The sequence below is a fragment of the Coregonus lavaretus genome, assembly GCF_964263955.1.
Source record: "Coregonus lavaretus genome assembly, chromosome: 8".
In the NCBI taxonomy this organism is placed as follows: domain Eukaryota; kingdom Metazoa; phylum Chordata; class Actinopteri; order Salmoniformes; family Salmonidae; genus Coregonus; species Coregonus lavaretus.
The window spans coordinates 57,120,360-57,147,019 of record NC_139995.1 but is presented as its reverse complement, the minus strand read 5'-3'; the positions used below and the strand labels follow the sequence as shown (position 1 = coordinate 57,147,019).

General features: G+C 44.1%; 1 protein-coding gene across 1 annotated transcript; it reads right to left on the bottom strand.

Moving 5' to 3' along the window:
* Positions 1 to 11,538: 11,538 nt before the first annotated feature.
* On the bottom strand, positions 11,539 to 25,575 carry nicn1 (nicolin 1). Its single transcript, XM_084166891.1, has 7 exons — positions 25,184 to 25,575; positions 19,340 to 19,485; positions 18,863 to 19,036; positions 17,643 to 17,756; positions 17,376 to 17,444; positions 12,570 to 12,674; positions 11,539 to 12,307 (listed from the first exon to the last, which is right to left on the bottom strand). Exons 2-7 carry the CDS (start codon positions 19,469 to 19,471, stop codon positions 12,266 to 12,268), a joined length of 636 nt encoding a protein of 211 aa, XP_084023017.1. The 5' UTR covers positions 19,472 to 19,485; positions 25,184 to 25,575; the 3' UTR covers positions 11,539 to 12,265.
* Between the last annotated feature and the right edge of the window lie 1,085 nt (positions 25,576 to 26,660).

The following is a 26,660-nucleotide window of genomic DNA, read 5'->3' as shown; positions in this document are numbered from 1 at the left end:
CAAGATTGTAGACCTACACAAGGCTGGAATGGGCTACAAGAACATCGCCAAGCAGCTTGGTGAGAAGGTGACAACAGTTGGTGCGATTATTCGCAAATGGAAGAAACACAAAATAACTGTAAATCTCCCTCAGCCTGGGACTCCATGCAAGATCTCACCTCGTGGAGTTGCAATGATCATGAGAATGGTGAGGAATCAGCCCAGAACTACACGGGAGGATCTTGTAAATGACCTCAAGGCAGCTGGGACCATAGTCACCAAGAAAACAATTGGTAACACACTACGCCGTGAAGGACTGAAATCCTGCAGCGCCCGCAAGGTCCCCCTGCTCAAGATAGCACATATATAGGGCCGTCTGAAGTTTGCCAATGAACATCTGAATGATTCAGAGGAGAACTGGGTGAAAGTGTTGTGGTCAGATGAGACCAAAATCGAGCTCTTTGGCATCAACTCAACTCGCCGTGTTTGGAGGAGGAGGAATGCTGCCTATGACCCCAAGAACACCATCCCCACCGTCAAACATGGAGGTGGAAACATGCTTTGGGGGTGTTTTTCTGCTAAGGGGACAGGACAACTTCACTGCATCAAAGGGACGATGGACGGGGCCATGTACAGTCAAATCTTGGGTGAGAACATCCTTCCCTCAGCCAGGGCGCTGAAAATGGGTCGTGGATGGGTATTCCAGCATGACAATGACCCAAAACACACGGCCAAGGCAACAAAGGAGTGGCTCAAGAAGAAGCACATTAGTGTCCTGGAGTGGCCTAGCCAGACTCCAGACCTTAATCCCATAGAAAATCTGTGGAGGGAGCTGAAGGTTCGAGTTGCCAAACTTCAGCCTCGAAACCTTAATGACTTGGAGAAGATCTGCAAAGAGGAGTGGGACAAAATCCCTCCTGAGATGTATGCAAACCTGGTGGCCAACTACAAGAAACATCTGACCTCTGTGATTGCCAACAAGGGTTTTGCCACCAAGTACTAAGTCATGTTTTGCAGAGGGGTCAAATACTTATTTCCCTTATTAAAATGCAAATCAATTGATAACATTTTTGAAATGCGTTTATTTTTTTGTTATTTTTTTTTGTTATTCTGTCTCTCACTGTTCAAATAAACCTACCATTAAAATTATAGACTGATCATGTCTTTGTCAGTGGGCAAACATACAAAATCAGCAGGGGATCAAATACTTTTTTCCCTCACTGTATATATATATATATATATATATATATATATATATATATATATATATATATATATATATACATACAGTTAAAGTCAGAATTTTACATACACCTTAGCCAAATACATTTAACTCAGTTTTTCACAATTCCTGACATTTAATCCTAGTAAAAATGTCCTGTATTAGGTCAGTTAGGATCACCACTTTATTTTAAGAATGTGAAATGTCAGAATAATAGTAGAGAGATTTATTTATTTCAGCTTTTATTTCTTTCATCACATTCCCAGTGGGTCAACAGTTTACATACACTCAATTATTATTTGGTAGCATTGCCTTTAAATTGTTTAACTTGGGTCAAACGTTTTGGGTAGCCTTCCACAAGCTTCCCACAATACATTGGGTGAATTTTGGCCCATTCCTCCTGACAGAGCTGGTGTAACTGAATCAGATTTGTAGGCCTCCTTGCTCGCACACGCTTTTTCAGTTCCGCCCACAAATGTTCTATAGGATTGAGGTCAGGGCTTTGTGATGGCCACTCCAATACCTTGACTTCGTTGTCCTTAAGCCATTTTGCCACAACTTTGGAAGTATGCTTGGGGTCATTGTCCATTTGTAAGACCCATTTGCGACCAAGCTTTAACTTCCTGACTGATGTCTTGAGATGTTGCTTCAATATATCCACATAATTTTCCTTCCTCGTGATGCCATCTATTTTGTGAAGTGCACCAGTCCCTCCTGCAGCAAAGCACCCCCACAGCATGATGCTGGCACCCCCGTGCTTCACGGTTGGGATGGTGTTCTTTGGCTAGCAAGCGTCCCCCTTTTTCCTCCAAACATAATGATGGTCATTATGGCCAAACAGTTCTATTTTTGTTTCATCAGAGCAGAGGACATTTCTCCAGAATGATACCTTGAGCAGTTTCCTCTGACTCACTGATTGGTATTGTCAAGTAACATAAACAGCATTTAGTCAGATATTAGCTGCAGAAATAAATGATCTGCTATATATATACAATATATACACACTACCGTTCAAAAGGTTGGGGTCACTTAGAAATGTCCTTGTTTTCCATGAAAACATACATGAAATGAGTTTGAATAGGAAATATAGCTAAATGAATCTGAAGAGATTTCACCCCATGCTTCCTGCACCCCCAGACCATCACATTGCCTCCACCATGCTTGACAGATGGCATCAAGAACTCCTCCAGCATCTTTTCATTTGATCTGCTTCTCACAAATGTTCTTCTTTGTGATCCAAACACCTCAAGCTTCGATTCGTCTGTCCATAACACTTTTTTCCAATCTTCCTCTGTCCAGTGTCTGCGTTCTTTTCCCCATCTTAATATTTTCTTTTTATTGGCCAGTCTGAGATATGGCTTTTTCTTTGCAACTCTGCTTAGAAGGTCAGCATCCCGGAGTCGCCTCTTCACTGTTGACATTGAGACTGGTGTTTTGCAGGTACTATTTAATGAAGCTGCTAGTTGAGGACCTGTGAGGCGTCTGTTTCTCAAACTAGACACACTAATGTATTTGTCATCTTGCTCATTTGGGCACCGGGGCCTCCCACTCCTCTTTCTATTCTGGTAAGTTTTTTCTATTCTGCACTGTTCTGTGAAGGGAGTAGTACACAGCATTGTACGAGATCTTCAGTTTCTTGGCAATTTCTCGCATGGAATAGCCTTCATTTCTCAGAACAAGAATAGACTGACGAGTTTCAGAAGAAAGTTCTTTGTTTCTGGCCATTTTGAGCCTGTAATCGAACTCACAATTGCTGATGCTCCAGATACTCAACTAATCTCAAGAAGGCCAGTTTTATTGCTTCTTCAATCAACACAACAGTTTTCAGCTGGGCTAACATAATTGCAAAAGGGTTTTCTAATGATCAATTAGCCTTTTAAAATGATAAACTTGGATTAGCAAACACAACGTGCCATTGGAACACAGGACTGATGGTTGCTGATAATGGGTCTCTGTATGCCTATGTAGATATTCGATAAAAAATCTGCAGTTTCCAGCTACAGTAGCCATTTACAACATAAACAATGTTTACACTGTATTTCTGATCAATATGATGTTATAAAAAAAAAAAATTGCTTGTCTAAATGACCCCAAACTTTTGAACGGTAGTGTATATCATAAACCAGCTTGACAAAACAGTTTAGTTGTATATGGATAGCCACAGAGAATGTGTAATAGTCAACACTCTTATGAATATTACTTTTTTTTTGATTTCCTGAAAGGAAAAATGATTTCATTGTTCAGATTTTTTTGTTTGCATTTGTTATTTGTTAGTAGATAGTTATGGGAAATATCACGCCAATTAAGTCCTGATTTTTAAAACGCGTTGAAAATACGTATTTTCAACATCCTGTGCTCACCAGGTGTGTAGTTTCTCACAGAGAGAATCAACTGCAAACTGAAAACCAAAGTTGCTATCTCTGTGATCTACGAACCAACTTTATATGCTGAACAATTTGTGATTTTCAACATTAACAATGGAGTGTGACCTCACCTTTCATAAACCCTCTCTTGTTCTGTCAAGCCTTAAATTATCTGGTTCTTTAAAACCTTAGTTCCTTTACTTAGATGCCTCTGTAACACTTTTAACCTTTCTTGTTTCACCTACTTAAAAAAAGGTAGAAAGAATTGCATTAAATATTACTTGGTCTGCTTCCCGAATTGCACCCTATTTTGACCAGGACCTCTGTAGTGCACTATATATATATATGGAATAGGGTACCATTTGGAATGCACAGAGAGAACTGCATGACATTTCACTTGATGACAGGCAGTAGATCAAAGTTTGACATTGCCGTGACACCTTTCTCTATATGAATGATTTACAACTACAAGGTGAAGGGAGCAGATATATCAATGACAAACTATAGTGAATTAAAACATTCATGTATAGGAAGTGGGAGTAGGAACCTCCAAGGCCGAGACCACTTCACTCTCTACCTGTATAAAAATGAATTAGAATGGCATTATGCATTTCAACTTTTAATCATTATACACTATATTTGCCACGAGTTTTGCAATGGTTGCTTGTCTACCCATTGATGTCTTTTTAGACAAGTTTGAAATGGATTTCTTTCACTTTTACAATTGAAGTCAAATTGGCATTTGAGGGCTGAACCATAATATACAGTGGGGAGAACAAGTACTTGATACACTGCCGATTTTGCAGGTTTTCCTACTTACAAAGCATGTAGAGGTCTGTCATTTTTATCATAGGTACACTTCAACTGTGAGAGACGGAATCTAAAACAAAAATCCAGAAAATCACATTGTATGATTTTTAAGTAATTCATTTGCATTTTATTGCATGACATAAGTATTTGATACATCAGAAAAGCAGAACTTAATATTTGGTACAGAAACCTTTGTTTGCAATTACAGAGATCATACGTTTCCTGTAGGTCTTGATCAGGTTTGCACACACTGCAGCAGGGATTTTGGCCCACTCCTCCATACAGACCTTCTCCAGATCCCTCAGGTTTCGGGGCTGTCGCTGGGCAATACGGACTTTCAGCTCCCTCCAAAGATTTCTATTGGGTTCAGGTCTGGAGACTGGCTAGGCCACTCCAGGACCTTGAGATGCTTCTTACGGAGCCACTCCTTAGTTACCCTGGCTGTGTCTTTCGGGTCGTTGTCATGCTGGAAGACCCAGCTACGACCCATCTTTAATGGTCATACTGAGGGAAGGAGGTTGTTGGCCAAGATCTCGCGATACATGGCCCCATCCATCCTCCCCTCAATACGGTGCAGTCGTCCTGTCCCCTTTGCAGAAAAGCATCCCCAAAGAATGATGTTTCCACCTCCATGCTTCACGGTCGGGATGGTGTTCTTGGGGTTGTACTCATCCTTCTTCTTCCTCCAAACACGGCGAGTGGAGTTCAGACCAAAAAGCTCTATTTTTGTCTCATCAGACCACTTGACCTTTTCCCATTCCTCCTCTGGATCATCCAGATTGTCATTGGCAAACTTCAAACGGGCCTGAACATGCGCTGGCTTGAGCAGGTGGACCTTGCGTGCGCTGCAGGATTTTAATCCATGACGGCGTAGTGTGTTACTAATGGTTTTCTTTGAGACTGTGGTCCCAGCTCTCTTCAGGTCATTGACCAGGTCCTGCCCTGTAGTTCTGGGCTGATCCCTCACCTTCCTCATGATCATTGATGCCCCACGAGGTGAGATCTTGCATGGAGCCCCAGACCGAGGGTGATTGACCGTCATCTTAAACTTCAATTTTCTAATAATTGCGCCAACAGTTGTTGCCTTCTCACCAAGCTGCTTGCCTATTGTCCTGTAGACCATCGCAGTCTTGTGCAGGTCTACAATTTTATCCCTGATGTCCTTACACAGCTCTCTGGTCTTGGCCATTGTGGAGAGGTTGGAGTCTGTTTGATTGAGTGTGTGGAAAGGTGTCTTTTATACAGGTAACGACTTCAAACAGGTACAGTTAATACAGGTAATGAGTGGAGAAAATGAGGGCTTCTTAAAGAAAAACGAACAGGTCTGTGAGAGACGGAATTCTTACTGGTTGGTAGGTGATCAAATACTTATGTCATGCAATAAAATGCAAATTAATTACTTAAAAATCATACAATGTGATTTTCTGGATTTTTGTTTTAGAGTCCGTCTCTCACAGTTGAAGTGTACCTATCATAAAAATTACAGACCTCTACATGCTTTGTAAGTAGGAAAACCTGCAAAATCGGCAGTGTATCAAATACTTGTTCTCCCCACTGTATCATATACTTCCTGCTCCAATGTTCCTTTTCAAACCCAAACTCTGCTTTTACCAGGGTTTAACCATTTACTGCAGTGGGCCAAATCAGGGTCACACAGAGTGTTTCTTGGTAGTCTTAAACAAATCTACTTTGAAACAAAAGTATACACATGGTTATGGGTTTAAGAAAAATGAAATCACCTGTACCATGTCAGATATAGAGTTGAAATGTATTACATTTTGAGTTTGCATCCCAATATTACACTTTATATACATCACAGAAGACTGAAATATAACAAAACCGTTTGACATAGAAACACCGGATATTTTTGGCATATAAATGCCTCCTGTAGCTCAGTTGGTAGAGCATTGCGCCTGTAACGCCAGGGTTGTGGGTTCGATTCCCACGGGGGGCCAGTCTGAAAAATGTATGCACTCACTAAACTGTAAGTCGCTCTGGATAAGAGCGTCTGCTAAATGACTAAAACGTAAATTAAATTATGAAAAATATGAATAACATTCTACCCATGAGACCACAAGAGGGCGCTTTTGATCATTCGACTGCAGGAAAAGGCTACAAATACATGTTTTCGCTAATTCAAATCAGGTTTAGATAACCTGTAAAGAACCAAATACTGAAGTAAACTGGGGTTCCTAGACCAATGTATTTGGGGCTTTGGAGAGTGGTAATAACTCCCTCTCCAAATACTGTTCTTCACTCTGTTCTCTTTTCAACAGCCAGGGCAAATGGTGTTATCAGGAAATGTGCTACGTACTTCTTCCACAAAGTTGGGTATTTCTAGGTTACCAGGTCTTATCCCTAACTGCTCCTGTAAGTCGCTCTGGATAAGAGCGTCTGCTAAATGACTAAAATGTAAATATATTATCAGTCCCTGCTTTGTAACCCTGGTTGCCTCTCCAAATCTCTCTTTGTTTTCTTCATAGCCAGTCAGGCCAAATGATGTTTTCTGGTCAACGTGACAACGACCTTCATTGGCTATAGTACAAACTGATCTCGGACCAGGCTGTTCAGATGGTGTTATTAGAGAATCATATGCTACCTCCTCACTTGTGTAAAGTACTTAAGTAAATATACTTTAAAGTACTACTTAAGTAGTATTTTGGGGAATCTGTACTCTACTTTACTATTTATATTTTTGACAACTTTTACTTTTAATCCAATACCTTCCTAAAGAAAATAATGTACTTTTTACTCCATACATTTTCCCTGACACCCAAAAGTACTAGTTACATGTTGAATGCTTAGCAGGACAGGAAAATGGTCCAATTTACGCACTTATCAAGAGAACATTCCTGGTCATCCCTACTGCCTCTGATCTTGCGGACTCACTAAACAGAAATGCTTCATTTGTAAATAATGTCTGCGTGTTGGAGTGTGACCCTGGCTATCCGTAAATAAAAAAAACGAGCAAATGATGCCGTCTGGTTTGCTTAATATAAAGAATGAGAAATTATGTGTACTTTTCCTTTTAATTCTTAAGTATATTTGAGCAGTTACATTTACTTTTGAGAGTTAAGTATATTTAAAACCAAATATTTTTAACTTTTTAGTATTCTAGTATTTTGTTGGGTGACTTTCACTTTTACTTGAGTCATTTTCTATTAAGGTTTCACGATCATCGGATATAGAGGACCAAGGCGCAGCGTGGAAGGTGAACATACTTATTTATTAAATGATACACGAACAAAACAACAAATCGATACGTGACGTCCACAGGTGCAAAACACAAACCAACACGGAACAAGATCCCACAAACACTGTGGGAAAACCACCTGACTAAATATGGTTCCCAATCAGAGACAACCAGCAACAGCTGATACTCGTTGCCTCTGATTGAGAACAACTCTGGCCAACATAGATATACAAAACATAAACTCTACACACCCTGGCTCAACTTAAAAGAGTCCCTAGAGCCAGGGCGTGACAGTACCCCCCCCCCTAAAGGCGCGGTCTGCGACCGCGCCTAAACATCACCGAACAGGGGAGGGCTGGGTGGGCATTCCTCCTCGGAGGCGGTCCCAGCTCCGGGCTTGACCACCACCCTCTACTAACCCCCCCGCCCCCCCGTAGTGCCCCTGGTCTGGTCTAGCCCCACTGGCTGGAGCTGGACTGGACTTCGGTGGAGCGGATTGCTCAGGCTCCGGTGTGGAGCAGCTGACCGTTACCTGACCAGGCACCGGTGAAACGGGCACGGGCTGGCGATTGGCACCACAGGTTTGGTGCGGGGAGCAGGAACAGGCCGGACCAGGCTGGCGACGCGCACCATTGGCTTGGTGCGGGGAGCAGGAACAGGCCGGGCCGGGCTGGCGACGCGCACCACTAGCTTGGTGCGGGGAGCAGGAACAGGCCGGGCCGGGCTGGCGACGCGCACCACAGGTTTGGTGCGGGGAGCAGGAACGGGCCGGGCCGGGCTGGCGACGCGCACCATTGGCTTGGTGCGGGGAGCAGGAACAGGCCGGGCCGGGCTGGCGACGCGCAACATAGGCTTGGTGCGAGGGGCAGGAACAGGCCGGGCCGGGCTGGCGACGCGCACCATAGGCTTGGCGCGATGGACAGGAACAGGCCGGACCGTACTGGGGAAACACACACCACTGGCCTTACACGGGGATCAGGAACAGGCCGGAACGGACTGGCAACACACTTCAGTACCTCTCGCCGTGCCTCTACATTTTCCTTCCCTCTATACACCAATGGCTCCCGTAACCCGGTGGCCTTCTCTCCTCGTCCACCAACTCGCCCCTTATCTGCCTCCAGTGGCCCCGTCGTCCCTGCCATGTGCCCCCCCCCCTAAAAATTTATTGGGGGTGCCCCTCGCCTGTCCGACGACTGCCCGGTTGGCGCCGCTTCTCCTCTCCTGTTCGGGCACGCTGCTTGGTCCTGTATTGGTGGGATCTTCTGTCACGAACGTCGGATATAGAGGACCAAGGCGCAGCGTGGAAGGTGAACATACTTATTTATTAAATGATACACGAACAAAACAACAAATCGATACGTGACGTCCACAGGTGCAAAACACAAACCAACACGGAACAAGATCCCACAAACACTGTGGGAAAACCACCTGACTAAATATGGTTCCCAATCAGAGACAACCAGCAACAGCTGATACTCGTTGCCTCTGATTGAGAACCACTCTGGCCAACATAGATATACAAAACATAAACTCTACACACCCTGGCTCAACTTAAAAGAGTCCCTAGAGCCAGGGCGTGACATAAGGTTTCTTTGCTTTTACTCAAGTATGACAATTGGATACTTTTTCCACCACTGCAGGTTCGACAGGTCCTTTTGTGTGTGTCAGACCAGTCCTTACAGGGATCAATACACCTCCAGGGATAGATAAGAGAATCCTGGGGCTGTGTCCCAAACGGTACCGTACTGCCTACATAATGCACTACTTTTGACTAGATCCCTATAGACCGTAGTCAAAAGCAGTACACTATAAACGGGATTATGGTGCAATTTGGGAAACGGAATGGGTGATTCATTACTGTAATTTACTGCAGCGTGAGGAGAGGAGGAGCCCGTCTATCTCAGGCACTTACTGCACAGGGAGAAGGACTCATACACTCTAATGCTATCCAAGCTATCCAGGAAGTACATCAATTCCACTCGAATAACTTATCAGGGGTGCTTCGCAAATTGCGCCATATTCCTAATATAGTACATTACTTTTGATCAGAGCCCTATGGGGCCCTGGGGAAATTGTATTTATTTATCCATAAATAAATTCTCTCTCTCGGTCTTCCTTAGGCCCAGCTGGCATGCTTTTTTTTCTTTTTCTTTATGCAGAATGGGTCAGGTGAACACGAGGAACTGGATTCAGATGTGATTTGTCACAGGAGGATGAGTGCATGGTCTTGGTCAGTCTTGGACAAATTTCTAATTTAATTTGTTAAACAGACCCATTTGTCATGGTCACGAAGATAATTGATGTCCCCTAGCCTAGGCAAGGATAATACAGTAATCAATGACACTGCAATACACTATGTCTACAAAAGTATGTAGACACCCCTTCAAATTAGTGGATTCGGCTATTTCAGCCACACCCGTTGCTGAAAGGTGTATAAAATTGAGCACACAGACATGCAATCTCCATAGACAAACAGTGACAGTAGAATGGCCCATACTGAAGAGCTCAGTGACTTAAAGTGGCACCATTATAGGATGCCACCTTTCCAACAAGTCAGTTCATCAAATTTCTACCCTGCTAGAGCTGCCCCGGTCGACTGTAAGCGCTGTTATTAGCCGCGAAGTGGGTGGCACCTTATTTGGGGAGGACGGGCTCCTAGTAATGGCTGAAGCGGAATCAGTGGAATAGTATTAAATACATCAAACACATGGTTTCCATGTGTTTGCTGCCATTCCATTAGCTCCGTTCCAGCCATTAGTATGAGCCGTCCTCCCTCAGCAGCCTCCACTTTAGGCCACACAAGCTCACAGAACGGGACCGGCGAGTGCTGAAGCGCGTAAAAGTCCTCTGTTCTCGGTTGCAACACTACCAAGTTCCAAACTGCCTCTGGAAACAACATTAGCACAAGAACTGTTCGTAGGGAGCTTCATGAAATGGGTTTCCATGGCTGAGCAGCCGCACACAAGCCTAAGATCACCATGCGCAATGCCAAGCGTCGGCTGGAGTGGTGTAAAGCTCGCCACTATTGAACTCTGGAGCAATGGAAACGCATACTCCAAAGGACGAATCTGGGTTTGGCGGATGCCAGGAGAACGCTACCTATCCGAATGCATAGTGCCAACTGTAAAGTTTGGTGGAGGAGGAATAATGGTCTGGGGCTGTTTTCATGATTCGGGCTAGGCCCCTTAGTTCCAGTGAAGGGAAATCTTAACACTACAGCATACAATGACATTCTAGATGATTCTGTGCTTCCAACTTTGTGGTCCTTTCCTATTTCAGCATGACAATGTTCCAACATCTAGTGGAAAGCCTTCCCAGAAGAGTGGAGGCTGTTATAGCAGCAAAGGGGGGGGGGGGGGAAACTCCATATTAATGCCCATGGTTTTGGAATGAGATGTTCGACGAGCAGTTGTCCACATACTATCCACGTACATCCAGGACAGACAGACTGCAGAGGAGGGGATCTCCAATATTTCATAGATACTGGCACTGAAACGCCCTGGAAAGATAAGTGTATGGGCTCTGGTTAAATGTAGTGCACTACATAAGGAGCCAATTGGGACGTCGTCTACCCACCCTTCAGTAGATTGGCACTTTCTCTAAAGGTCATCAGTATAAAAAAATAAAATAAAATAAAAAACAGAGGAGAGAGAGAGAGCTTTCTACTTGATATATTACCAGGAGTTGGGAGAGAGATGTGTACTGCAGTATATTACGAGATAAAAGTCAAGCACTACATCAGTCTACGCCTGCGTCACAAATGGCACTCTATTCCCTACGTAGTGCACTACTTTAGACCAGAGCCCTATAGGGAACCCATAGTTCTCTGGTCAAAAGTAGTGCACTATGTAGGGAATAGCGTGCCATTTCTGGAGGAAATCCCTCTGGCTCTTTCTCTCTCCTCGCTGACCCCTGGTGGGGGGGATTCCGATTGGAGCACAACAAGAGACAATCTTTAGAACGTTCCTTTTCAATATACATTTATTTCATTCGTTCTGTAAAAAACTGACCAAATGGTCTGCACCCAAACGGCTGGTTAATCTACGTACATACGATTGCTTGTAGGATACAGGAATATCATTTGAATATAATAACAGAACCCATCTGTTGAATGAATGACTTTCTATATGAGCCTTTATGATGTCTTCTTGTAAGGCCCATAATATGTTACGTCAAAAGGTTGGGCGTCCATGAATAAGTATAGCATATCAATTCCTTCACCTCATTCTTCAGTACAATGTTGATGGAAATTATGTGTTGCATTGAAGGGTAATTAGACATTCGTATTATTCACGAATAACTTACAATAAGAGAGTTGGAGACGGCAAACCACCAACAACAGCAGCCAGCATGCTATATCCACATCTCAGATAGTTAGTTCACAGCGTCTCCTTAGCGCTCACTACTGCCCTCATCTGGCTGAAGGCCAACATGCATCTCTCTTCTGTTGGACTTCTATACTAAACAACGTTACAATCATGAGTGAGTGGCAAAGGTGGGCAAGTTGTTAAAAAATAAACAAAACAAAAAACAAACTATTCAAAGTTTAGTTTTTCACAAATAAATATACTTTTCATAAAACTTAAATATAACAGGCAATTAATCAAATACACTTTGGGAGAGCAATGGTGATCTTCACATTTTACCAGCAACACCATAGATGGCTCCATGTAAAATTAACCTCCAGTCAATTCCTTGTTAAGTGAAGGACAGCAAGTTGATATCGTAGCAGCCATCAACCTGCCCAGAAACACACAAGCATGAAAATGAAATGAGTTGACCATAAATGAGCTGAAAACAAAATGGAATCGATACCAACTGACAAAGACTTGGGTCCAGGACATTAATGCAGATTAGTTTGGATTGAAACATTGTTAACCGATAAAAGGTGTTGTAGCATACAGACCCATCTTTACTTTCTAGATCTTTCTGTCCCACTACCCCAGGAAAAGTGATTTGCGTTTGACTCCACGTTTAAATGAACAGTAAGAACACGTCTTACATCGAAGCGTCCTATGGAAGCAGTGGTCTGGTTGGTCTGCATGACCTCTGTTAACGCCCACATCTGCTGAATACTGGAAGATACCGTCTGAGGATCTGGAAGACCCTAGAGACACAACAACGATATACAATAATTGTAACAGATATTATTTTCTCTTTTATGTAGCTATGTTGTATAAAGGGTTAGGGTTTTTATAAAGGTTATTGACCAGGAAGATGGCTATCGGTGTTTGTCTGAGGATCTGGAACGTCCTAGAGACACAGCAACAAAATAAATACTGTGTTTCCATATTCTATTTTCTGTGTGTTTTATAAAGGTCTTTGACCAGTAAGACAGTTATTTTTTTTGTTAGCCCCTTAGAGAACTTCTCCCAGAAGAGGACAGTGTGTATGTGTGTATGTGTGTGTGTGTGGAGGTGGAGGATAATTCCTAATAGATCCCCTGCACTCCCTTATGGTCAGGATTTGGAATGATGAAGTCATGAAGATCTTCCCAGCGAACTGAAAGACGCCATAATTTTTCACCATCTTCAAGAAAGGGGACAAGTTGGACTGTGGCAGCTACAGCGGACACTCCCTTCTTGCCACCGCAGGCTAAACACTTGCGAGAATCCTACTCAACAGACTCCTATCCCTTGCCAAAAAAACTGTGGCTTTCAACCCAGCAGAGGAAATTCAGCCCGTTAACGCAAAGAGAAGTGCCAGGAGCAAAGACTACAGCTATACATGGCCTTCTTCAATCTGACCAAGGCCTTTGACTCTGTTAACCGTGAAGCCCTGTGGAGAATCCTCCCGAAGATATGTCCGCCCTACAAAATGTGTTAAAACATCCTCCACTTCCTGCATGAGGGTATGAATGCTGTCATTCTCTCTGGTGGCGAAACCACAGAGTCAATCGAGATGAGGAGCAGATTAAAGCAAGGCTGCATCACCGCACCAACTCTCTTCACCATCTTCCTGGCTGGAAGGATCTACCTGACAGAGTAGACCCAGAGGCATGTATATCACCTACAGGACAGACGGGAACATGTTCAATATCAACCATTTCAGAGCCAAGTCAAGAACCACAACCACTTCTGTTGTAGAATTTCAGTATGCAGTCACTTGATGCCCAAGTCAATGACTGCTCAGAAGCTGACCTCCAGGCCATCGTCAACATATTCCCAGAAGCATACAGAAGGATGGGTCTAACACTCAATACAAGTAAAACTAAGATCATATTCCAGCAAGCTCCGGGAGCACACCGGTCACCCACCTAGATCCCAGCCAAAAATGTAATGCTTGAAAACGTGCCCAGTTTCCCATACCTAGGTAGCCACCTCTCTAGCAATATCCTAATCGATGATGAAATCCAACATCGGATTGCTCCAGCTAGTTCTGCCTTTGGTAAACGTATTCCTACCCTGCTATACGGCACTGAAACTTGAAACGTTTATCGCAAACACATCAAGTCCCTTTCACCAACACTGCCTCAGGAAGATACTGGAAGACAGACAATCAAACATCAGTGTCCTGGAGAGAACCAACTCCTCAGGAAGATACTGAACATCAGCTAGGAAGAGAGACAATCAAACATCAGTGTCCTGGAGAGAACCAACTCCTCAGGAAGATACTGAACATCAGATAGGAAGACAGACAACCAAACATCAGTGTCCTGGAGAGAACCAACTCCTCAGGAAGATACTGAACATCAGATGGGAAGACAGACAACCAAACATCAGTGTCCTGGAGAGAACCAACTCCTCAGGAAGACACTGAACATCAGCTGGGAAGACATCCAACCAAACATCAGTGTCCTGGAGAGAACCAACTCCTCAGGAAGATACAGAACATCAGCTGGGAAGACATCCAACCAAACATCAGTGTCCTGGAGAGAACCAACTCCTCAGGAAGATACTGAACATCAGATGGGAAGACAGACAGACAACCAAACATCAGTGTCCTGGAGAGAACCAACTCCTCAGGAAGATACTGAACATCAGCTGGGAAGAGAGACAATCAAACATCAGTGTCCTGGAGAGAACCAACTCCTCAGGAAGATACTGAACATCAGCTGCGAAGACAGACAACCAAACATCAGTGTCCTGGAGAGAACCAACTCCTCAGAAAGATACTGAACATCAGATGGGAAGACAGACAACCAAACATCAGTGTCCTGGAGAGAACCAACTCCTCAGGAAGACACTGAACATCAGCTGGGAAGAGAGACAATCAAACATCAGTGTCCTGGAGAGAACCAACTCCTCAGGAAGATACTGAACATCAGCTGCGAAGACAGACAACCAAACATCAGTGTCCTGGAGAGAACCAACTCCTCAGGAAGATTCTGAACATCAGATGGGAAGACAGACAACCAAACATCAGTGTCCTGGAGAGAACCAACTCCTCAGGAAGATACTGAATATCAGATGGGAAGACAGACAACCAAACATCAGTGTCCTGGAGAGAACCAACTCCTCAGGAAGACACTGAACATCAGCTGGGAAGACATCCAACCAAACATCAGTGTCCTGGAGAGAACCAACTCCTCAGGAAGATACAGAACATCAGCTGGGAAGACATTCAACCAAACATCAGTGTCCTGGAGAGAACCAACTCCTCAGGAAGATACAGAACATCAGCTGGGAAGACAGACAACCAAACATCAGTGTCCTGGAGAGAACCAACTCCTCAGGAAGATACAGAACATCAGCTGGGAAGACAGACAACCAAACATCAGTGTCCTGGAGAGAACCAACTCCTCAGGAAGATACAGAACATCAGCTGGGAAGACATCCAACCAAACATCAGTGTCCTGGAGAGAACCAACTCCTCAGGAAGATACTGAACATCAGATGGGAAGACAGACAGACAACCAAACATCAGTGTCCTGGAGAGAACCAACTCCTCAGGAAGATACTGAACATCAGCTGGGAAGAGAGACAATCAAACATCAGTGTCCTGGAGAGAACCAACTCCTCAGGAAGATACTGAACATCAGCTGCGAAGACAGACAACCAAACATCAGTGTCCTGGAGAGAACCAACTCCTCAGAAAGATACTGAACATCAGATGGGAAGACAGACAACCAAACATCAGTGTCCTGGAGAGAACCAACTCCTCAGGAAGACACTGAACATCAGCTGGGAAGAGAGACAATCAAACATCAGTGTCCTGGAGAGAACCAACTCCTCAGGAAGATACTGAACATCAGCTGCGAAGACAGACAACCAAACATCAGTGTCCTGGAGAGAACCAACTCCTCAGGAAGATTCTGAACATCAGATGGGAAGACAGACAACCAAACATCAGTGTCCTGGAGAGAACCAACTCCTCAGGAAGATACTGAATATCAGATGGGAAGACAGACAACCAAACATCAGTGTCCTGGAGAGAACCAACTCCTCAGGAAGACACTGAACATCAGCTGGGAAGACATCCAACCAAACATCAGTGTCCTGGAGAGAACCAACTCCTCAGGAAGATACAGAACATCAGCTGGGAAGACATTCAACCAAACATCAGTGTCCTGGAGAGAACCAACTCCTCAGGAAGATACAGAACATCAGCTGGGAAGACAGACAACCAAACATCAGTGTCCTGGAGAGAACCAACTCCTCAGGAAGATACAGAACATCAGCTGGGAAGACAGACAACCAAACATCAGTGTCCTGGAGAGAACCAACTCCTCAGGAAGATACAGAACATCAGCTGGGAAGACAGACAACCAAACATCAGTGTCCTGGAGAGAACCAACTCCTCCAGTGTGGAAGCCACCATTATGAAACCTCAACTCCGATTGGCAGGTCACCTCGCAAGGATAAGCAACTCAAGGCTTCCCAAAAACGTCTCCTACTCCCAGCTCAAAGATGGAATCCGTGCCCCTGGAGGTCAGAAGAAGTGTTTCCGTGACAACCTCAAAGCACACCTGAAGAAAAGCCATAGGGATCCTAACAATAGGTAAACCCATGTCCTTGACAGATCCTCATGGAGTACCAAAATCATCAATGGAACACAACTCTTCCTGGCAGAAAGAAGAAAACTACTAGCTGGGAAAAGCGATAGGATGAACTACCCTGCCCCCAATGAGACAAGATCTGACCATCCTTGCCCCCACTGACACAAGATCTGATCATCCTTGCCCCCACTGAGACAAGATCTGACCATCCCTGCCCCCACTGAGACAAGATCTGACCATCTCTGCCACACTGAGACAAGATCTGACCATCCCTGACCCCACTGAGACAAGATCTGACCATCCCTGACCCCACCGAGACAAGATCTGACCATCCCTGACCCCACCGAGACAAGATCTGACCATCTCTGACCCCACTGAGACAAGATCTGACCATCCCTGACCCCACTGAGACAAGATCTGACCATCCCTGATCCCACTGAGACAAGATCTGACCATCCCTGACCCCACCGAGACAAGATCTGACCATCCCTGCCCCCACTGAGACAAGTAGTCCCGTGTAGCTCAGTTGGTAGAGCATGGCGCTTACAACGCCAGGGTTGTGGGTTCGATTCCCACGGGGGACCAGTATGAAAATGTATGCACTCACTACTGTAAGTCGCTCTGGATAACGGCGTCTGCTAAATTACGTAAAAGATCCGCCCCCACTGAGACAAGATCTGCAGGTCACAGATTGGCCTATTCAGCCATGGCCGGCCAGCCAGACCTGTGAAAACTGGAGGGAAATCATACTTGACTACGAGGGATCCCAAAGGAAGCTGTGTAGGAGTTAGAATACTGGAATCCAGTCTAAAAGGGCTGATAGTTATAAAGTTATATTGAAGAGAACCAACTGGTTGATAAGAGCCTTACCTGTAAATCACACAGTTGGTCAACCTGTGTGAGGTCTGACAACCAATCAGGAATGTCCCACTCTGAATCCTGGAAGAAGAGAGAGAGTGAATGAATGCACTTTATTGTGGAAATAACTTCAACGGCAGTGTTTCTCAACTCCACTACTCAGTACCCCCAACCTTAAGACAGTTATGCTGCAGGCCTGATGATCAGAGGCACATTGATCATGTTTTCTTTCTATTTGATCATACAGTACAACCCTCTATACATTTTTCAGTGACTTACCTCATTTAAACAGGGGTGTAGTTTAATCTCCTCCACACTGAAATTCAGCCAGGCTGACGAAGGCTGTCGCAGGATCAGTCTCACTGAAGTCACATTATCTGGCTCCATCAGCATCTAACAACCATAACACATTATCTGGCTCCATCAGCATCTAACAACCATAACACATTATCTGGCTCCATCAGCATCTAACAACCATAACACATTATCTGGCTCCATCAGCATCTAACAACCATAACACATTATCTGGCTCCATCAGCATCTAACAACCATAACACATTATCTGGCTCCATCAGCATCTAACAACCATAACACATTATCTGGCTCCATCAGCATCTAACAACCATAACACATTATCTGGCTCCATCAGCATCTAACAACCATAACACATTATCTGGCTCCATCAGCATCTAACAACCATAACACATTATCTGGCTCCATCAGCATCTAACAACCATAACACATTATCTGGCTCCATCAGCATCTAACAACCATAACACATTATCTGGCTCCATCAGCATCTAACAACCATAACACATTATCTGGCTCCATCAGCATCTAACAACCATAACACATTATCTGGCTCCATCAGCATCTAACAACCATAACACATTATCTGGCTCCATCAGCATCTAACAACCATAACACATTATCTGGCTCCATCAGCATCTAACAACCATAACACATTATCTGGCTCCATCAGCATCTAACAACCATAACACACATACTGAACTAATCAGGAAATATGGTTTCCACATCAAACACCCATACTGAACTAATCAGGAAACATGGCTTCCACAAGTCATGTAAATTAGCTTAACAGCTACTTGAAGTAAGCCAAACTATAATTTGGTTTACCTCCAAGATTAACTTTTAAAAAAATAAGCAAACCTGAGCTGTGATCCTTTATTTAAAAAAAGAAGATACATTTACATAATGCAAATGCATTGTCACTCATATCACATCAAGGTTTCTTAAGATTCCATATGAAATGGCTCAGGAGCATTTGGTGATGAATATTTTAGCCAGATGTAGAAATAAAGCCGTCATCAGAATACACCTCCTAATGTCTTACCTGTACTGCTGTCTGTAGACAGAGACATAGTCCTCCTCCCTCCCTCCCCTAACCTGCTGTCTGTAGACAGAGACGTAGTCCTTCTCCCTCCCTCCCTCCCTCCCTCCCTCCCTCCCTCCCTCCCTCCCTCCCTCCCTCCCCTAACCTGTTGTCTGTAGACAGAGCAGTAGTCTTGTGAACCCTCTTCAGTGTGTGGGCTGGGCATCAAACAGTGGTTCCTCAGACACGTAGCCCACTTAGCTGCCCCCTCCCCATCTCTCCTCAGTAGACGCATAGACAAGTATGCTGTGTAGTAGTTCTTAAAGGAGATCTCCTGGATCTAGGAGGGGTGATGAAGACACAGATTAGATGTTTGTTACTGTATGTGGACAATGGTTGAGTGGCAATCATGTCTAGCTTGAAAGTTGTAGGAAGAGATAGTTAGTTCTGAAACCACTAGAATACCAGGCTTGTTATCGCTAGAAAAGCTGGGCCTCGAAGGAAACTACTTTGAGCTTCAGAGAAGATTTCAAAGTGACTCACTTCCAAAGAAAATAGCCTACTTCACATAGCCTCATTTTACCAAGTGTGTGGAGAGAAAAAAAACTGTGTATGAAAAAGGAATCAGGTTTTATCGACTCACATTGACAGTCTGTCCTATAGGAAGTGTAACGTCTACGACATAGACACCGGGACGACTTGAATCAGTCTTAGCATCTTCAATCTGCAGGGTGACAGCAGGCTTCACAGTACAGGGGACAGTGTTGACGCTCATATTATTAGCTACTCCTGTTGGAAGAGCAGGGATGTGATCAGTACATGGGGACAGTGTTGACACCCATATTAATACTCCTGTTGAGAAAGGACTCAGCAGCAGAATCAAGCAACAATCCTTAACTGTAGGGACCTTAACCCAACACCTTACGACCTCATCAAGAGGTTTGGATCTCTTGGCTTGACGGCTAAGGTGTTGAGTTGACTGTCACTGGACCTGGGTTCAAGTCCCGGTCGAGGCTACAATATAATCAGGGACGTGGTGAGGAGGACAAGCTAGAAAAGCAGGGAAACCACGGGTGTATTCATTAGTCAAACACTGTAGTAAAACGTTTTGCAACAAAAGAGAGTTTCTGTTGGACAAATTCATTACATTTTACATTTTAGTCATTTAGCAGACGCTCTTATCCAGAGCGACTTACCGTTAGTGCATACATTATTTTTTTATAAAAAATTAAATAAAAAATCGAACCCACAACCCTGGCGTTGCAAACGCCATGCTCTACCAACTGAGCTAAATCCCTGCCGGCCATTCCCTCCCCTATCCTGGACGACGCTGGGCCAATTGCGCGCCGCCCCATGGGTCTCCCGGTCGCGGCCGGCTACAACAGAGCCTGGATTCGAACCAGGATCTCTAGTGGCACAGCTAGCACTGCGATGCAGTGCCTTAGACCACTGCGCCACTCGGGAGGTTAATTCATGTATGTAGGTCCCTCCTAGTTTCGTTCCGTTTGCTTCAGCTTGGTTCCTAGTGAATACACCCTAGGATTTTGGGTAGGGGACAGGGGACAGGGGAGGTTAGCATTTTTTGGGGGGAATGATATTTATGCCTCTAACTTTCTCAATCATCATAATTCACAATGCTTTCAGGATTATCCGTAACCATGGTAGCATCCACATTAATGTAGAAGTGTTTAGAAACATATTCTATTCTTATTTTCAAAAAAGTGACTCCAAAATGATAAAATACATTATTTTACCATTCATTTATATTGGGCACAAAATAATCCGAAACACAACCAAATCAAACAGCAAATGCATTCAACAAGTTTGTAGAGTCACAAGCTTGTTGTAACCATTGTGTGCTATGAAAATGGGACCAAATACTAAACTTTTGACTACTTTAATACACATAAGTGAATTTGTCCCAATACTTTTGGTCCCCTAAAATGGGGAGACTATGTACAAAAAGTACTGTAAACGGTTCACCCGATATGGATGAAAATACCCTCAAATTAACCCTTGACAGTATGCATGTTAACATCATAGTCATTGTATCATTTCAAATCCAAAGTGCTGGAGTACAGAGCCAAAACAACACAAAATGTGTCACCGTCCCAAAACGTTTTGAGCTGCAAAATGTTGAGGCGGCTTATTCTAATGCTTACCCAAAACAAATGCACTAAATCACCGATTTGGCACATCATTGTGTGCATGTTAGGCTACACAGCATGAAATATATTGAGAAAAATTACAGATAGATATAGAACTCAGTTGATTGAACATGAAATGTATTTCAATATGTTTGAAATAGGACTATAGCCTAGGGTACTGCTCATCTCGGTTTTCATTAGAAGCATAATTTTATACGTCGCTTGTTTGTATCAATTCCAAAGACATTGGCAGCTTTTTATTTTGTAGTGAACTTTGTTCTGAAGTTATCGGCTGTCACAAAGAGACGGATAAACCATGTGATTCTATATTTAGCAGAGATATTCTGTGTATAAAAAGCATCTAACGATGCACTTATCTGTTCTACGAGTGGTCTGAGGAAGGCGTTAGAATACGACCGTTTTCAAGTGCAACGTAAATAGTGGCTCTGAGATTTAACGATGCTCCTACGAAGGTTCTAATGATCTAATCAAATCAAATTGTATTTGCCACATGCGCCAAATACAACAGGTGTAGTAGACATTACAGTCAAATGGTTACTTACAAGCCCTTAACAAACAATGCAATTTTTAAAGAAAAATGTAAAATAAAGTGTTAATTAAGAAAAATCTAAAAATAAAAGCAAATAGCTAAAGAGCCGCAGTAAAATAAAATAACAGTAGGGAGGCTATATACAGGGGGGTACCGGTACAGAGTCAATGTGAAATAACAGTAGGGAGGCTATATACAGGGGGATACCGGTGTAGAGTCAATGTGAAATAACAGTAGGGAGGCTATATACAGGGGGTACCGGTATAGAGTCAATGGGAAATAACAGTAGGGAGGCTATATACAGGGGGGTACCGGTACAGAGTCAATGTGCGGGGGCACCGGTTAGTCGAGGTAATTGAGGTCATATGTACATGTGGGTAGAGTTAAAGTGACTATGCATAAATAGTAAACAGAGTAGCAGCAGCGTAAAAGAGGGGGTGGGGGTGCAAATAGTCAGGGTAGCCATGATTAGCTGTTCAGGAGTCTTATGGCTTGGGGGTGAAGCTGTTGAGAAGCCTTTTGGACCTAGACTTCGCGCTCCGGTACCGCTTGCCGTGCGGTAGCAGAGAGAACAGTGTATGACTAGGGTGGCTTGAGTCTTTGACAATTTTTAGGGCCTTCCTCTGACACCGCCTGGTATAGAGGTCCTGGATGGCAGGAAGCTTGACCCCAGTGATGTACTGGGCCGTACGCACTACCCTCTGTCTTGGTGTGTTTGGACCATGATAGTTAGTTGGTGATGTGGACACCAAGGAACTTGAAGCTCTCAACCTGTTCCACTACAGCCCCGTCGATGAGAATGGGGGCGTGCTCAGTCCTCTTTTTTTTCCCCTGTAGACCACAATCATCTCCTTTGTCTTAATCACGTTGAGGGAGAGGTTGTTATCTTGGCACCACACGGCCAGGTCTCTGACCTCCTCCCTATAGGCTGTCTCATCGTTGTCTGTGATCAGTCCTACCACTGTTGTGTCGTCTGCAAACTTAATGATGGTGTTGGAGTCGTGCCTGGCCATGCAGTCATGGGTGAACAGGGAGTACAGGAGGGGACTGAGCATGCACCCCTGAGGGGCACCCGTGTTGAGGATCAGCGTGGTAGACGTGTTATTACCTACCCTTACCACCTGGGGGCGGCCCGTCAGGAAGTCCAGGATCCAGTTGCAGAGGGAGGTGTTTAGTCCCAGGATCCTTAGCTTAGTGATGAGCTTTGAGGGCACTATGGTGTTGAACGCTGAGCTGTAGTCAATGAATAGCATTCTCACGTAGGTGTTCCTCTTGTCCAGGTGGGAAAGGGCAGTGTGGAGTGCAATAGAGATTGCATCATCTGTGGATCTGTTGGGGCGGTATGCAAATTGTAGTGGGTCTAGGGTTTCTGGGATAATGGTGTTGATGTGAGCCATGACCAGCCTTTCAAAGTGCTACGGGTCGGCAGTCATTTAGGCAGGTTATCTTAGAGTCCTTGGGCACAGGGACTATGGTGGTCTGCTTGAAACATGTTGGTATTACAGACTCAGTCAGGGACATGTTGAAAATGTCAGTGAAGACACTTGCCAGTTGGTCAGCACATGCTCGGAGTACACATCCTATTAATCCGTCTGGCCCCGCGGCCTTGTTAATGTTGACCTGCTTAAAAGTCTTACTCACATCGGCTACGGAGAGCGTGATCACATAGTCATCCGGAACAGCTGATGCTCTCATGCATGCTTCAGTGTTGCTTGCCTCGAAGCGAGCATAGAAGTGATTTAGCTCGTCTGGTAGGCTTGTGTCACTGGGCAGTTTGCGGCTGTGCTTCCCTTTGTAGTCTGTAATAGTTTTCAAGCCCTGCCACATCCGACGAGCGTCAGAGCCAGTGTAGTACGATTCAATCTTAGTCCTGTATTGACTCTTTGCCTGTTTGATAGTTCATCGGAGGGCATAGCAGGATTTCTTATAAGCTTCCGGGTTAGAGTCCCGCTCCTTGAAAGCGGCAGCTCTACCCTTTAGCTCAGTGCGGATGTTGCCTGTAATCCATGGCTTCTGGTTGGGGTATGTACGTACGGTCACTGTGGGGACGACGTCATCGATGCACTTATTGATGAAGCCGGTGACTGATGTGGGGTACTCCTCAATGCTATCTGAAGAATCCCGGAACATATTCCAGTCTGTGCTTGCAAAACAGTCCTGTAGCTTAGCATCTGTGTCATCTGACCATTTTTTTATTAACCAAACTTAGCCTTAAGATGCTTTTGGGAAACCGGGCCCAGATCTGTTTCTATTTGGATACATGTAAAAAAAATAAACTGGAATTCCAGATGAATCAGGAAAAATCGTCTGATGATTGAGCAGAAGAATCATGCTTACATCCGCTATGACAGGCGCATTGTCCACCCTCCCTCCCAAAAGCCTGGAAGGGATGAGAGGGCGTAGCCTATGGGCACACTTACACACACCAACTGACTCTTACACACAACAACTGACTCTTACACACACTACCTGACACTTACACACACCAACTCAGAGGGTTTTCTTTAATGAAAGCTTCTCTAATGTTAAACATGTAAAGTGTGGTGTACCGCAGGGCAGCTCTCTTGGCCCTCTACTCTAGTTTTATCTTATCTTGATTATTGTCCAGTCATATAGTTAAGTGCTGCAAAGAAGGCCCTAGTAAAGCATTGTAATCAGAGGGCTAATATCAATACTATGCATGCCAGTCTCTCTTGAGTTGAGGAAAGAGTTGAGGAAAGACTGACTGCATCACTTCTTGTTTTTATAAGAAACATTAATGTGATGGGAATTACTAATTGTTACACACAGCACTGACACACATACTCACTCCCCCCCCCCCGACATGCAACCAGGGGTCTTTTCACAGTCCACAGGTCCAGAAAAAAATCTAGTTAACGTACAGTATTATACAGAGCCATGATTGCATGGAACTCCCTTCCATCTCATATAGCACAAGTGAACAGCGAACCTGGTTTCAAGAAACAAATAAAGCAACATCTCACGGCACAACGCCACTCCCCCATGTGACCTGCTTGTTGTGTGCATGTACTGTCATGTACACTCCCAGTCAAAAGTTTGGACACACCTACACATTCAAGGGTTTTTCTTTATTTTTACATTGTAGAATAACAGTGAAGACATCAAAACTATGAAATTACAAAAAAGTGTTAAACAAGTCAAAATATATTTTATATTTGAGATTCTTCAAATAGCCACCCTTTGCCTTGATGACAGCTTTGCACACTCTTGCATTCTCTCAACCAGCTTCATGAGGTAGTCACCTGGAATGCATTTCAATTAACAGTTGTGCCTTCTTAAAAGTTAATTTGTGTTATTTCTTTCTTAATGCGTTTGAGCCAATCAGTTGTGTTGTGTTGTGTTGTATACAGAATATAGCCCTATTTGGTAAAATACCATGTCCATATTATGGCAAGAACAGCTCAAATAAGCAAAGAGAAATTCCAGTCCATCATTACTTTAAGACATGAAGGTCAGTCAATATGGAACAAAAATAAAGAAAAACCCTTGAATGAGTCGGTGTATCCACACTTTTGACTGGTACTGTATGTGTTACTGATAGATGTGGGCACGCACACACACACGTTAATGTTTTAAATATAAGTAAATTGTAGTCTTTTGTCTGTAATGTATTGTGTGTTATGTGTCAGACCCTAGTAAGACTAGCTGTGCCCTTGAGGTCGGCTAATGGGGACCCTAATAAAATCAAAATCAATGCACACCATTTTTCAAACATCACCAAACTGATATTTACATTTTTATGGCTTTATGAAAAACATACAACACTAACCTTGGTTTATGGCTGCAATGCAAATATGATCAACTTCAGCACCATGGACAGCGAACCAACTACGTATGTGTGGCCGCAGCAAAGATAGAAGACAGTGGGGCAGGTTGGCAAGAAAAAGACAACTGTAAAGAAAGCTGACAAGCCAGCTAACGTTTGCAACATACGCTAGCAAGCTAGCTAACGTTAGCTAGCTAACCAGTTGGACCGTTTCCTTCCCTTTGGATGTCAATGTAGAACAGCAAGGGTTGCTACGTGTCGATGTCCTAGCTTACTGTGAGTTAACTGTTTTCCCCTCGGTTACAGACGGCGAAATTAATGTAAAAACAGCTCTAGACGTCGTTGTAGGCCTAGCAGTGGGCATGCTGCCAATGAATTTGCCATTTCCTGAATGTGTAACTATGGCGACTCCAGATATTTAAAGGGCCAGCAACACAGCGAATAACTGCGATTTGAGATGACATCACTCACAAAGTTGAGACTGCAAAATGTATCCATGATATGCCAATGATATCTGATCAACCATGGTTTCAATACAAATACAGAGAAATGGCCGCTGCAGTTCTCCATCTTTGGTTGGTAATAACTAGACTAGTGTATAGGTGTAACAGGTGTCAAACTGCAGCATTCAGCAGTGGGTTTTCATCTTCCCTAGCATTTATCCATAGCACTTGCTTAGAAATTAGAGCTTTTTTAGGGGCAGATTTAGGCTATACTGTGAGAGAAGGAAATATTAGATTGATGTACTCTGTATTTAAATGAGCTACCTAGAAACCACAGCTAGGCGGCAGCATTGCTCCATGGTTTGGTTTCAGCTTGTTTAAATGTCTCTCTCTCTCTCTCTCTCTCTCTCTCTCTCTCTCTCTCTCTCTCTCTCTCTCTCTCGCTCTCTCTCTCTCTCTCGCTCTCTCTCTCTCTCTGATGGTACTCTATCATACATTCTGGTCATGCATGTCGTTTATTGTTCAGAGGGGATCATATCAAAAGCAGCTCTTTCTTTAATACCTCGGAACCTTGGAACCTTAACTACAGCAAAACAACAATACTGTCCAGATGGTCAAGGCTGAGGCATGTCTTCTGGGCCTAGCTACCCATTTTATCTTAGAGCCACAGATTTATGCCTCAGCAGCATTGACAGGACAGCCTCTCCTCATTCCCCCCTCTCTCTCTCTCTTCTCTCTCCTCTACTCTCTCTCTCTCTCTCTCCTTTGTCTCTCATCTTGTCTTTCTCTCTGTCATCAAAGTAGGCAGCAGATCACAGTGTGTTTTACAACAGGCAGAACAAAGCCAAGCAGAGCAGGGGATGGACGATAGCAGCACACCCCTAGAGGGAGAGAGAGAGAGAGAGAGAGAGAGAGAGAGAGAGAGAGAGAGAGAGAGAGAGAGAGAGAGAGAGAGAGAGAGAGAGAGAGAGAGAAGGATGGAAGGGAGGGAGAGAGAGAGAGACACTTTCCTGTGATGCTGAACACTTAGCCCTGCT